We start from the raw sequence: 11,785 nt of genomic DNA on the forward strand, positions 1-11,785 counted from the left end.
ATAGGGAGGCGTGTGAGAAAGGAAGAAACTGCTGGATGAGGAATGCCATGTCCCAGTCGGCTGTTTAGTCAGCCCTTGTCGGGAATCATTGGGAAGTAAAACCCATCGCTCCTGGCGATCTGGGCCAAGACAAAGTTCGAACTAAGCAGGTAGTCAATAGCAGCATCACACTCACTCCTTGGGCCACAATAAAACCCTAAGATAATTCATTTGCTTTCATATATATCCTTTTCATACCTGCCATTATGCACTTTGTACAAAAAAAACGCGACATGTAGAAGCCAATTTTGATAGTACAGCAGCCACCTTATGTCCGCACCGGGCTTGTCCACACACTATAGCGAAGGAATGCCGCGTAAAGGACCGAGACCACACTACTTCCAGTCAGCACAGACCCATAGGTACTCCCATCGCACGGAGTTCGCAAACTTACAGCTGGAGGTGGTGAAGGGCAGCCACCCTTGGAGCTCATGTAGCATCCCATGCGCGCAGCATACTTGATCATACACTTCTCGTTGTCGTTAAGCAGGTTCATGGGCACAATGGGGTCGACACATTTGCATGGCTCCTTGAATGTCGGTGTCCTCTCGTGTCGGTGAGTGCGGTTGGGTTTTCGGCCGTTGTTGTTGTTAGATGGGACGTTAGCTTGAGGCTCGGCCCACGCATATGGTGATGCGAGGGTGGCAGTGGTGAAGAGCAGCGTGGTGAGGACAGTTGGGAAATGCATTTTTTAGTCAATACGTCGACACGGACTGGAGATGTGAAGAAAGGTAAAGACCGGATGTTGTCGGATGGGCCAAGACCACTGTATTATATGCGACGCAGTTGTTTGGCAGAAACTTTTGTTATGTTTGGAAAGGGAAGAAAGCAGTGCAGCGGAGGCTGGGCGGAAGAAGGGGGGTCTTTCTCTCTAATACCCCAATATGTGTTGACGATCGTGTACGTCGGCCAATATATGCAGCTTATGAGGCTGCACCATGTCCGCTGGTGCTGTCCAATTACGCGGGGCCGGCTAAACAGTTTTGCCTCAAAATAGAGAGGCGTGCTGGGACGACAGAGCCGATAGGCGAACTAGACTCTCAGCCGCGAGATCTAGAGAAGCCGAAATGGGAACGAAGGCTGAGGCTGCATATACATATTCGTGTTCTGGAAGAGGGGCTGTGGGGGGCTTGGCAGTGGTAGTTTGCTTACAGCCGGGGCTCCTACTATTCCTGTCGTTATTGCGAAGCGAAAAAACGCAATATTTTTACCAGAGGCCTTCGAAGAACGATGAATTGGTCGTTGAACCATAGGCGCAAGACCCCCCTCATCTACTGGATTGCTCTTTTGTCCGTTCTCCAGCAGCGTCGCCAAAAGGAACTCGAAAGCCACTTCCAGCATTGGATCCTTCTTGCGCCACTCCTAATCTAGATGCGGAAAACCCCCCAGTTCGCCATTACGTTCGTCGTCGTCTGTGGCTGGCCAATAAAACCAGAAACTATGGGCTGACTTGTAGCGCTGTTCCGGGGCGGTTTTGGGGGCCGATCGACTATTCCCATGGAAGGCAAGGCTATGTAATGGTCTAGTTCAACAACAAGATCGTAGCCATTGGATTTGCTTCTTCTTCGAGCGGTACGGCCTCCGTCAGCTTACTGTGCATACGTGGAGAATTCAGCTTTCCCCAGGTAGTGTAATGGTACGTACTGGGCTATCCCCGCTTTCAAGCAACAAGAAACACGAAAAGCTGTGGTCAAACGTACCACGGTTCTGGACTCACGAGAATCGATAAGTAGCCGTTCCGAAAAGGCCTCGAAACTGCCCACATTTTGCGCGTCGGCCCTTGTATCGAGCGAAGGATTCGTACAAGCTTGCTAGTGTCGTCGTGTTGGCGAATGTTTGTGGCTTGGAGACTTGCCGCGTGGCGAGCCGGCGCCGGCAGTTAGCGCGTTTTGCTCTGCCCCAGGATTCTGTCTCCTCACTTCTTCACAGCGACATTACTCTGTAACCATAACTATCAACCAAGTGTAGAGGAAGGTAGCGCCTGGCAATGGTAGTTCGGGTGGGTTTTCATTGTATCACTGTGCAGTGTAAGATAGGAGCAGTTCAAATATGTAAGTATACATACATTTACTATATATAGGATAAGCTCAAACTTACGTACGTAGGCTAGGCTCACTTCGGACTAGTTAATAAGCAAAAGCATAGTACGTACCAATCAAACATAGCAAGTAGTACACACCTGCGCGATCCCTATCATTTCAACCAATTCGAGAGTTGATCTACTGTTATAATTTTGAATCTAATTATGGTGTAGTAGGGCGTGATCGGGCTGTGAACATGTGGTGGAGTTGCTTTTCGTTGTAGATAGGCTACCTTCTTCAATCAACTAAATACCGGTCATTGCTATTGAGCTATTTCTATCTCCTTCAATCGCGCGTCTCGCCTTGATCTTTTGATCGAAGTGGCCTATCTTACTACAAACCCCTTAAATCAATCTACCGAGATATCATAAAGTAAGATGGGTAGAGTAAAGTAAGTAGACCTGTTGTGTTTTTGCCGATATGCACGAAGTATATCAGTCAGAGTGAATTGAGATGAATACTTAAGGAGTTGCTCAAAGAACGGGTGGAACCGTATACTCTACACACATGACTGTAGCCTCATTGGCACAAAATTTGGCCTTTTAAGGCCTTATTTTAGAGTACTGTGACAATAGAGCTGATCTTGTTGAACGCCCCAGCTTCCTTCATAGTCGTTGGGGGGCTCTTTTATCAAATTGAGAGTTACTTTCTGCTACATCTGCGCTCTTTATTTAGTTAATGGTGTATAGCTGTCTCTTTAACTGCCGTGAGCCCAGTTATGCGCTTTTGATCAAACTCTCTTAACTGGGCCCGCCATCGTCACTCTCAATATTTCACGTATCTAGATCGTTGCATCCCTTCAAAGGATGTTCTACCTCTTGGTGAGACGGCTAGATTCGGGATAGCTTGGCGGGTTGGATTTCAAAGGATGCACATGGTTGTTGCGGTAGGATACCGTGAGTATATGATTGGCGAATTATTGACTTAGTCGAGGTGCTAGTGTCGCGGTCGCTGAGGGTGTCGTGAAGGAGCAAAGCTGCTGCTTATAAGTTTGCTAGCTTTTTTATTTATTAAGTATGATATTAGGCGCTATGGGCATATAAGGAGGAAGAACATAGATAAAAACGTAATGCGCAATTATACCGCTAGATATATGATGACAGGGAAATCGAAGCATGAATACGCCAACGCTGAGCCGAGCCTGCGCTAACCGAAACGAGTCAGCAAACAACTGGGCTAGGGCCACAGAATCGCGACCGGTATTTGCATCGCGCTTTGATCAATTCTCATCTTACTTGCATGAACCGGTATGACAGCGACTAGCCGAAAATGCCGTCGCTCTCCATATTGGCGAGACTTCGGACCACGAATACACGAGCTGCATATACAGCCATTACACAGCCTCTCTCTGTTCCCAGGCTCTTTCCTGCTGCAGTCAGGCCATTTTAACATGTCACAACTACAAGAACTTGTCACGTTGCGACAAGCGAGTTCACTAATCTCGAGCCAGACGGCAAGCTTGTCACGAAAGAAGTTTCTATTCGAATCAGTGATCCGGGCGAAACTTATGTATTGATTCCCACAGAAGTTGAATTTGCTATACAGGCTAGTAGCTGCCCCTCTGACATCGTGCCACCCCATCCCAGACGCCCGCCAAGGCTTGCATTCAAATATTTCCACGACACACAGTACTTTGCGCTTGGTAATAGACCACTGCCTGTTGTCTGATTACTGCTAATATCCTAATCTCCAGACTCCTCACCTGACGGGCCCCGCCTAGTTGCTACTCAACAGTTTCCCTTGAAATCCGATGCGAACACGAGTCAGGCGACATTGTATCTTTATGGAGTGCAGCATACGCTTGTTCTAAACGGAACCCCAGATGGTACCAAGCATAAGCCTTTGCGCTTTTATTCGGTGCATGCTGACAAATTGGCAGCGGGATTTGCTAAACTCATTAGTATGGCACCACCTGAACTTGGATAGGCGCTTGAGAAGTTGAAAGATATGTGATCCTCAAACGAGAAGGATGTTCACCAAGAAGTAAAGCATGGATACGATTGGACTACTATGTCTGTCGCATATCTCTGTCGTGTAACATACAAAAGGAAGGGCTCGATTTGATTATGCCCAAAGAAAGCCACATGAGGCCAATGAGAGTCATGATTGACACGTTTAACCTAATCCCACGTTCAGTGCTCCTCAGCATTGTTCTTGTACGCCACAAAGTCACTTTATAACAAAGCATCGGTGGTATTACCAACCACTTTTTCGGAGTTGTAAAGCAGGGTCTTGCTGACGTAGTAAGTAAATCTCTAAGCCGAAGCTCCAAAGCTCTTATACAGGCTTCTCATTCGACCGAAGCCAACAGAACGTCTCAATAATGGCCTCCAACGTCGTGAAGCTGCGCTTCCTGACCACTGCCCAGGCCGTCTGTATCCACAACACCATGATCACGGCCTCTCAACCCACACAACTGGCCATGCTAGAGTCAGCAGTCCAGTCACCTATAAACATCAAGCACTACACTAACGAACAGAACATGTTCCAACTTGCGGCAAGCCTCTCTGAGAAGATCATCAAAAACTACGCCTTCCAGAGCGGAAATAAACGCACAGCACTTCTGGCAGCAGACCTGTTCTTGAAAATCAACGGGTACAATCTCCGGACGATGTCCTTAAAGGAGTCGTCCGCTACTGCGAAACAACCAATACAAGAAGCTATTCTTGCCGTGTGCACGGGCAAGTGGACAGTGGAGCAGCTCGGTCAATACTACCAGCAGACGGCTACATTGCTTGAACGGGTTGACTCCTGATATTGTGTAAATGTACTCATTGCCGCAACCATCCAAAATACGGTAGAGATTGTGGGAAGCTGCAGTTCTCCAATGTGGTTGGCAGTCACCTCCCTGGCTGCGGTAGCTACCTGTTATACAACCAGCCCCATCACATATTTTACTTGATGAAGGAATCTTACTACACGACTGACCGCTCGTAGCTGCCTGGAACTAGCGATGAGGAGTGATGTGTACACGGTGTGATGTAGTATGGAACTATAGGACCAGTGAGCTAATAGAATAAAAAAAAAGCGAGTGGGCACATGTGAAGAAGTGGTGGGGGGGAGGCCGTACCGATGGAAGCAAAGTGAAGATGGGAGAGTCCGAGTCAGGAATTTTGTAGTAGTAAGGAAAACCTCGTACGAAGACCTTGTAATAAGCGTTGGGTAGACATGCAGCCCTTAACCCCACCTCCTTCTCTTTCGGCCCCTCCATCCAAGAATGGAAACATTATCGTCCCTTCTCTATGCACAACGCTACCTGTAGCAAAAACACCCCAGTATTCACTACACATATAACCCCCCCTCCCAATAGCGCTAACCCAAAAGCAACATCCGCTTACTCCGCATACCTTGGCACATACCAAAACGAATAGCAACAGCCCCTGCCCTGGCACCTTCCCTCTTCCATTTCCCCTGCTGTGGGGTACATTTCCTTCTAGCGCGCTTTCCAGACGCATATGTCTGTAATGCACCTTGTGTTTCCCAAACTCAGACTTTCACGTGTCAATGTCAATCTCTTCTCACCTCCCCCCCCTAACCACGCAAGCCACGCAAACTATACACATGCACACACACACACATTTCATAACGCATTCAATTCAATTCAATCCTATCCTATCCCCACATACATAGTTACTTAAATCATAAGCCGTAGAAAAAAATATCTACTTCCAGCTCCCCTCAACACTCACACCCGCAGCACACCCCTTAGGTACAGTAAACTGCCTATTCGCACCACTCTCATACGTCACTGCGCCCCCGCTCTCCACCTTGATGTACTTGTACTCGAAGCTCGTGCCTGCAGGCAGGTTGATGGTGGTGGTCCACAGCGGGTTGGCCGACGTGTACTGGGCTGCGGACAGCGCGGGGGCGTTGGCGGTGTTCCAGCTGCCGAGTTGAGAGATGGAACCGGCGATCTTGACGGTTTGGCCAAAGGTGGTGCTGGTTTTGGAGTTGAAGGTTACGGCGACGGTGGAGAGGGGGGTCGCGCAGGCGGTGGCTGTTGCTGCAGAAGTGGAAGTGGAAGTGGGTTTAGAAGAGGATGTAGGGGGTTTGCTGGAGGTAGGGGGTGGAGAGGTGCCGGAGCCGCTTCCTGTGATCTTGATGTCGGCACAGGTGAGGTAGACCTGGGGGGTTTGGAACGAGTTCCATTTGAAGGAGAGGAGGGTGTGGTTGCTTGTGTAGTTTGGGATTTTAATTTTGGAGCTGACGGTGTAGCCGCCTGCGATGCTGGTGTAGCAGGAGTTCAAGGGGGCGTTGTCGACGCTTCTGCATTTGGTGTTGTCGTTGAAGCCGCCGCCTACCTTGTGTTAGTCTGTGCTACTACTTTTTTTTTAAGGATTGAAGTCTAACTCACAGGTGAACCAGTCATTCCTCCAGCAGGCTTGACCTTGCTGGCAGTCAGAGTTGAATCCGCATGTCTGTCCAGGGACGTCTGTGCACTTCAACTCTCCAGCTTCGAAGCAATCCTCGGCTGCTTGCTTCTCTGCTTCAGTAGGGAGGTATCCAGGGGTCAGGAGCTTGTCGACGAGCGCTTGGTTTTGGCAGATGCGGTAGGTGAACATGCCACCGTGGTCACCGTTGGCATCTACGCACCACTGCACATCGACGACATCCCCAGCCTTGTAGGTAATGACCGGCTCAGAACCCCAGCGAGGCCCAGGCTGATTGTAGTCAACAGACACACGAGCATTGTACCCGCAAGGACCCGAGCGGCCAACGGCTGCGGCGTCAAGGTCTGGCCATGCTGTTACCGGCTCCAGGATTGTGCATTCGGGGCACGTGTCGGCCCCAGACTGTGAAGTGTGAGGAAACTCTATCTGGTGGCGGTGTTCAGATCTGTTGAGGGACTATTTACCTGTGCATTCAGTCCTGTTCGGCTCATGGGTGAAGTGAGATAGCCATGCGCATTGGCACTGGCTGCAAGTGTAAGAACGGGCAGTAAAATCTTGGACAACATAGTCACAGAAGATGCTCTCTTGAAAAATGCGTTTGAGAAGAACAAAGTTGTGTGTGATCAAGACTCGAGCAAACGGATGGCACGACACATAAATACAATCACGAGATCATTCGATGCTGGTTGTCTACAAACTCGCCCTTGGTCCTTCACGATGATCAACTTCAACTCATCTTTTTGGACATGCCCATGTTTCGTTTCCTGTTTAAGACGCCATGTGATGGCTCGCATGGATGCCGCGGTCCAAGAGACTTTCATTGGATTGAAGTCGGCATAGGCGCAGGCACATGTCTCCCCAAATTAATTTTTTTTGCCTGTCTACACGCCCTCATGGGGTCCTAGGTGGTTTCGTCGAAGCTGGCGAGTTGCAGTCTGCGCCATGCCGTAATTTCATGCATTAGCCTGTCCGGCTCCGCACTTTCACACAGGAGCGGAGATTCGTGGAATTTTGCCGTATGCGGGACGTATGTGCCTGCTTGAGGAACGCATTGCCGGCGCATGTCCGTCTCTAGGACCAGCAGCCATGAGGACGGTAGTACACCTCGGCCGCTTTCCCTATCCATCGTAGCTACGCGAGGCCGGCTGGGCGGCTATTGGATCGCTGTCGGAAGTAAAAGTAAGCTTGCCAGGCCAGACAGCGGAGAGGCTATTGTCAGGTGGTCATGCGAACAAAAAGAACGTCGCCCGGCCCGCACCTTAAATTGAAAAAAAAACACGCTGCTGTGCCGTCCAAGGCGGGGGGACTGGACTGGGGGAGATGGGGGAATGGCAATGTTAGCCCCCTAGCCCAAGGCACATCAGCTCGCTTACCCTACCGCCACCGTCATGACGACTTGCGACACGCTTCATTTCCCCCTACCAACCTCAATAGCCTCTTGTCGGCTACCAGTCCCATGCGCGTCGGATACATGACACGCGACCGGACACGATGACTGGGCGAGTGTGCTCCAAGTCAGCCATCTCGTTTCCCCAGCTGCCCGAATAGGCGTCTGCACCGCCCTCTCCAGTCCACGGCCTTGTTTCACTCGTCCACGAGGCTCACGCCAATTACCCTGCGCTCGGCCTGACAGATCTTCATGTGTAAGCCCATCACCTAGGCACGTCTCCTTGAATGGATTCATGACGGCCCGGACGAACAAGCTCTTCCTCTTATGCTTCTAAACTCTTTCTGGCTCACCTATCCAAACGTTGTCGGCGCCCATCTCGCATACACATCCATACTACCGAGCAATTATCGTCAGCGCCACCCGATTCTCGTCTGGGGTTGTGGGGTTGCCGTAAGATCGTGAGCGCTATTCGCGTACCCGTACCCTCATCAAACATCTATAAATCCCACCCTCGGCCTCGTCTGCTGTCGACATCAACTCATCAGAGTCCTTCAAGCATCATACCTGGGAAGCACCCCTTCTCTTCAAGATGTTGTTGCTCAAGATCTTTACCGCCCTCTTCTTCTACATCACCTCCATCGTCTCTGCAGCAGACACAAATGCATGGAAGTCACGCAGCATCTACTTTGTCCTGACGGATCGTATTGCTCGCAGCAGCAGTGACACGGGTGGCTCAGCTTGCAGCAACCTCGGCAACTACTGCGGTGGAACTTTCAAGGGCCTCGAGTCTAAGCTCGACTACATCAAGGGACTTGGATTCGATGCCATCTGGATTACCCCCGTCGTCTCAAGTACGTTCATCACAATATGTGCCAACATAGAGCAGTGCTAATGTAACTTGTAGACAAGGCTGCTGGATACCATGGCTACTGGGCCGAGGACTTGTATGCCGTCAACTCAAACTACGGCACTGCTGCCGACTTGAAGAGCCTGGTCGCCGCTGCCCATGCCAAGGTATGTCCCGATTTGGTATATCCATACTACACATGCTTATTCATCATAGGGCATCTACATGATGGTCGACGTTGTCGCAAACCACATGGGTCCTGGAGCAATCACAAACAACCGCCCTGAACCTCTCAACCAAGCGTCCTCATACCACACCGCTTGCAACATCGACTACAGCAACCAAAACAGTGTTGAGATATGCCAAATTGCCGGACTTCCCGACATCAACACCACCAAGAGCGAGATACGCACGCTCCTCAACACCTGGGTCAACTGGCTCGTAAAGGAGTACAGCTTCGATGGCGTCCGCATCGATACCGTCAAGCACGTCGAAAAGGACTTTTGGCCTGGCTTCTCCGCCGCTACCGGCGTCTACAACATTGGCGAGGTATTCGACGGAAACCCAAGCTACCTTGCCGAGTACGCCAAGCTCATGCCCGGTCTCCTCAACTACGCAGTCTACTACCCGATGAACAACTTTTACCAGCAAAAGGGCTCTTCCCAGGCGCTTGTCGACATGATGAACACTGTTAGCAACACCTTCCCCGACCCAGCCGCCTTGGGAACCTTCCTCGACAACCACGACAACAAGCGCTGGTTGAATGTCAAGAACGACCAGACCCTGCTCAAGAACGCTCTCGCCTATGTCATTCTTGCACGTGGTATCCCAATCTTGTACTATGGTACCGAGCAGGGATATGCTGGTGGTGACGACCCAGCTAACCGAGAGGATCTGTGGCGCAGTGGCTTCAACACCAACGCCAACCTCTACCAAGCCATCAAGAAACTGACCGCCGCCCGACAGGCTGCTGGTGGTCTCGCAGGAAACGACCATGTCCACCTGTACGTCGCTGACACCGCCTACGCCTGGAGCCGTGCCAACGGCAACCTGATTGTCCTCACCACCAACGCTGGCGGCAACTCCAACACCCAGCACTGCTTCAACACTCAAAAGGCCAACGGCCGCTGGACCAACGTCTACGGCAACGGTGCCACCGTCACTGCCGATGGCAACGGACAAATCTGCGTCTCCGTCACAAACGGCGAGCCCGTTGTCCTCCTCGCCGGTTCCGCTACTCCCACCACTGGCACCACCCTCACCACTCGTACCACCACCGCCACATCAACTTCATGCCCCACCGCCGTCTCTGTCTCCTTCACCCACCGCGTCACCACCGTCCCCGGAGACACCATCAAAATCACTGGCAACACCGCCCAACTCGGTAACTGGACTCCCGCCAACGGCCTCACCTTGTCCGCAGCTAGCTACACCTCCAGCAACCCCATCTGGACTATTACCGTGCCACTGGCTGCTGGATCCTCCATCTCGTACAAGTTTGTCAAGATCAACAGTGGAGGAACTGTCACTTGGGAGAGTGATCCTAACCGGTCGTACACCGCGCCAAGCTGCCAGGCGAGTGCTAGTGTGAATAGTTCGTGGCAATAGTTGAAAGGAGATATAAGAGAAGATTTTGTCGGATAGAAGGGGGGAGAGGAAGAAGAAGAAGAAGAAGACGAGGCAGAAGCAAACGTGCACGCTAGGATACTGACGAATGTAAAGACCCCTTTTACGTATATATCTTTCAAATTCTCATGTCAATATCTTTGCTCATACAACTCTAAAACTTGATATCCCACTCACACCCCGCATCCTCCTCCCACACCTTCCAAATCCCCCTCGCAACCTCTTTAAACTTGTCCTCCCCCAGTCTCCCCCTCCAATACTCAATCACACTAACCTCGCTCTTCATCCCCTCCCAGTACTTCCCGCCCTCGACGCCACTTTCTCCTCCACAAGCCGCAAGCCACGCCCCCGTCTTGGCCCCCTCATCCGTCTCCGTCGCCACAACCGTCTCACTGTAGTACAAGAACGAAAACGCCGGATCGTACAGCAACGTGCGCCACGTCATGTCGAATTTCGTGAAGATGGGACTTTGCGTGAACCCGGGGGAGAAGGCATGCACCGTGCGCCTGTTGTCCGGGTACGAAGCATCGAGGTGGTTTTGCAACAGGCTAGCAAGCAAGATCTGATGCGCCTTCGTCTGTCCATACACCAGCGCCGCGCTATCCCGCAGCCCCAAGGCAGCGCGGACACGATGCCAAGTCCGCACTAGAACGCTCCGTTTCGAGTGGTCTGGCCGCGGGGGACGCGCCAGTAAAACAGTGTCGGTAGCGAGATAGGAACTCACGCTGCTGGTGAAAACCGTGCGTGAGGTGGGACTGAGCAAGGGCTCCAAGAGGGACGTCATGAGGAAGGAGCCGAGCAGGTTGGTGACGTAGATGACATCGAGGCCGGTTTCGGTGTACCGGCGCTGGGATGAAGGGACGTCGGGGATGCCGGCGTTGTGGATGAGGATGTCGATGGGGGTGGCTTGGGTGCGCCAGCGGGAGCAGAAGGCGCGGACGCTGGACATGTCGCTTACGTCGAGGGTCCAGCAGAAGATGTTTGCGGTTTTGCCCGAGGAAGAGCCCAGTTGGGATTTTATGTGGGCGACGGCTTCATCGCCTTTTGCTTGGTTGCGGCAGGCGAGGTAGACGGTTGCGCCTTGTCGGGCTAGGCGGACGGCGATGCATAGTCCAATGCCGCTGTTTGCTCCGGTTACAATGGCGGTTTGGCCCGTGAGATCGCGCTGGGGAGGGTTCTGGGGTGTGTAGAGTCGGGCGAGGGCGAGGTTGAGGGAGCACTTGAGGTAGGACGAGTAGAAATCCCAGTAGAGTAAGAGTGGGGCCATCGTGGGATTGCTACTACAGGGTTATTTTGCCTACAAACAGTGAGCTGTATACTGTACAATGGCTAGAATCAAAAACAAGGGCGTTTGAGCGCAAATTATATTTGCACATCACTGCCAAGAAATGCCATTATATCGTTTAAAATT

General features: G+C 51.5%; 6 protein-coding genes across 6 annotated transcripts; 3 read left to right on the forward strand and 3 right to left on the reverse strand.

The window, feature by feature from the left end:
- Nucleotides 1–335: 335 nt before the first annotated feature.
- Nucleotides 336–727, reverse strand: COCMIDRAFT_93873 (uncharacterized protein; the record flags this gene model as incomplete). The annotated part of the gene is made up of 2 exons (XM_007689235.1): nucleotides 336–374; nucleotides 434–727. The coding sequence occupies 2 exons, from the start codon at nucleotides 725–727 to the stop codon at nucleotides 336–338; spliced, it is 333 nt and encodes a 110-aa protein (XP_007687425.1).
- Nucleotides 728–918: 191 nt separating this feature from the next.
- On the forward strand, nucleotides 919–1,182 carry COCMIDRAFT_93816 (uncharacterized protein; the record flags this gene model as incomplete). The annotated part of the gene is made up of 1 exon (XM_007689236.1): nucleotides 919–1,182. A coding segment is annotated over one exon (264 nt), but the record flags the coding sequence as incomplete, so codon positions are not given.
- Nucleotides 1,183–4,443: 3,261 nt separating this feature from the next.
- COCMIDRAFT_4808 (uncharacterized protein) lies at nucleotides 4,444–4,875 on the forward strand (the record flags this gene model as incomplete). Its single annotated transcript, XM_007689196.1, has 1 exon — nucleotides 4,444–4,875. One exon carries the CDS (start codon nucleotides 4,444–4,446, stop codon nucleotides 4,873–4,875), a length of 432 nt encoding a protein of 143 aa, XP_007687386.1.
- Nucleotides 4,876–5,782: 907 nt separating this feature from the next.
- On the reverse strand, nucleotides 5,783–7,077 carry COCMIDRAFT_4809 (carbohydrate-binding module family 20 protein; the record flags this gene model as incomplete). Its single annotated transcript, XM_007689197.1, has 3 exons — nucleotides 5,783–6,417; nucleotides 6,475–6,913; nucleotides 6,976–7,077. The coding sequence occupies 3 exons, from the start codon at nucleotides 7,075–7,077 to the stop codon at nucleotides 5,783–5,785; spliced, it is 1,176 nt and encodes a 391-aa protein (XP_007687387.1).
- Nucleotides 7,078–8,490: 1,413 nt separating this feature from the next.
- Nucleotides 8,491–10,356, forward strand: COCMIDRAFT_93878 (carbohydrate-binding module family 20 protein; the record flags this gene model as incomplete). The annotated part of the gene is made up of 3 exons (XM_007689237.1): nucleotides 8,491–8,752; nucleotides 8,806–8,915; nucleotides 8,965–10,356. 3 exons carry the CDS (start codon nucleotides 8,491–8,493, stop codon nucleotides 10,354–10,356), a joined length of 1,764 nt encoding a protein of 587 aa, XP_007687427.1.
- Nucleotides 10,357–10,528: 172 nt separating this feature from the next.
- Nucleotides 10,529–11,641, reverse strand: COCMIDRAFT_93904 (uncharacterized protein; the record flags this gene model as incomplete). The annotated part of the gene is made up of 1 exon (XM_007689238.1): nucleotides 10,529–11,641. The coding sequence occupies one exon, from the start codon at nucleotides 11,639–11,641 to the stop codon at nucleotides 10,529–10,531; it is 1,113 nt and encodes a 370-aa protein (XP_007687428.1).
- Between the last annotated feature and the right edge of the window lie 144 nt (nucleotides 11,642–11,785).

The sequence above is a fragment of the Bipolaris oryzae genome (genome assembly GCF_000523455.1).
Source record: "Bipolaris oryzae ATCC 44560 unplaced genomic scaffold scaffold_54, whole genome shotgun sequence".
Taxonomy (NCBI): Eukaryota; Fungi; Ascomycota; class Dothideomycetes; order Pleosporales; family Pleosporaceae; genus Bipolaris; species Bipolaris oryzae.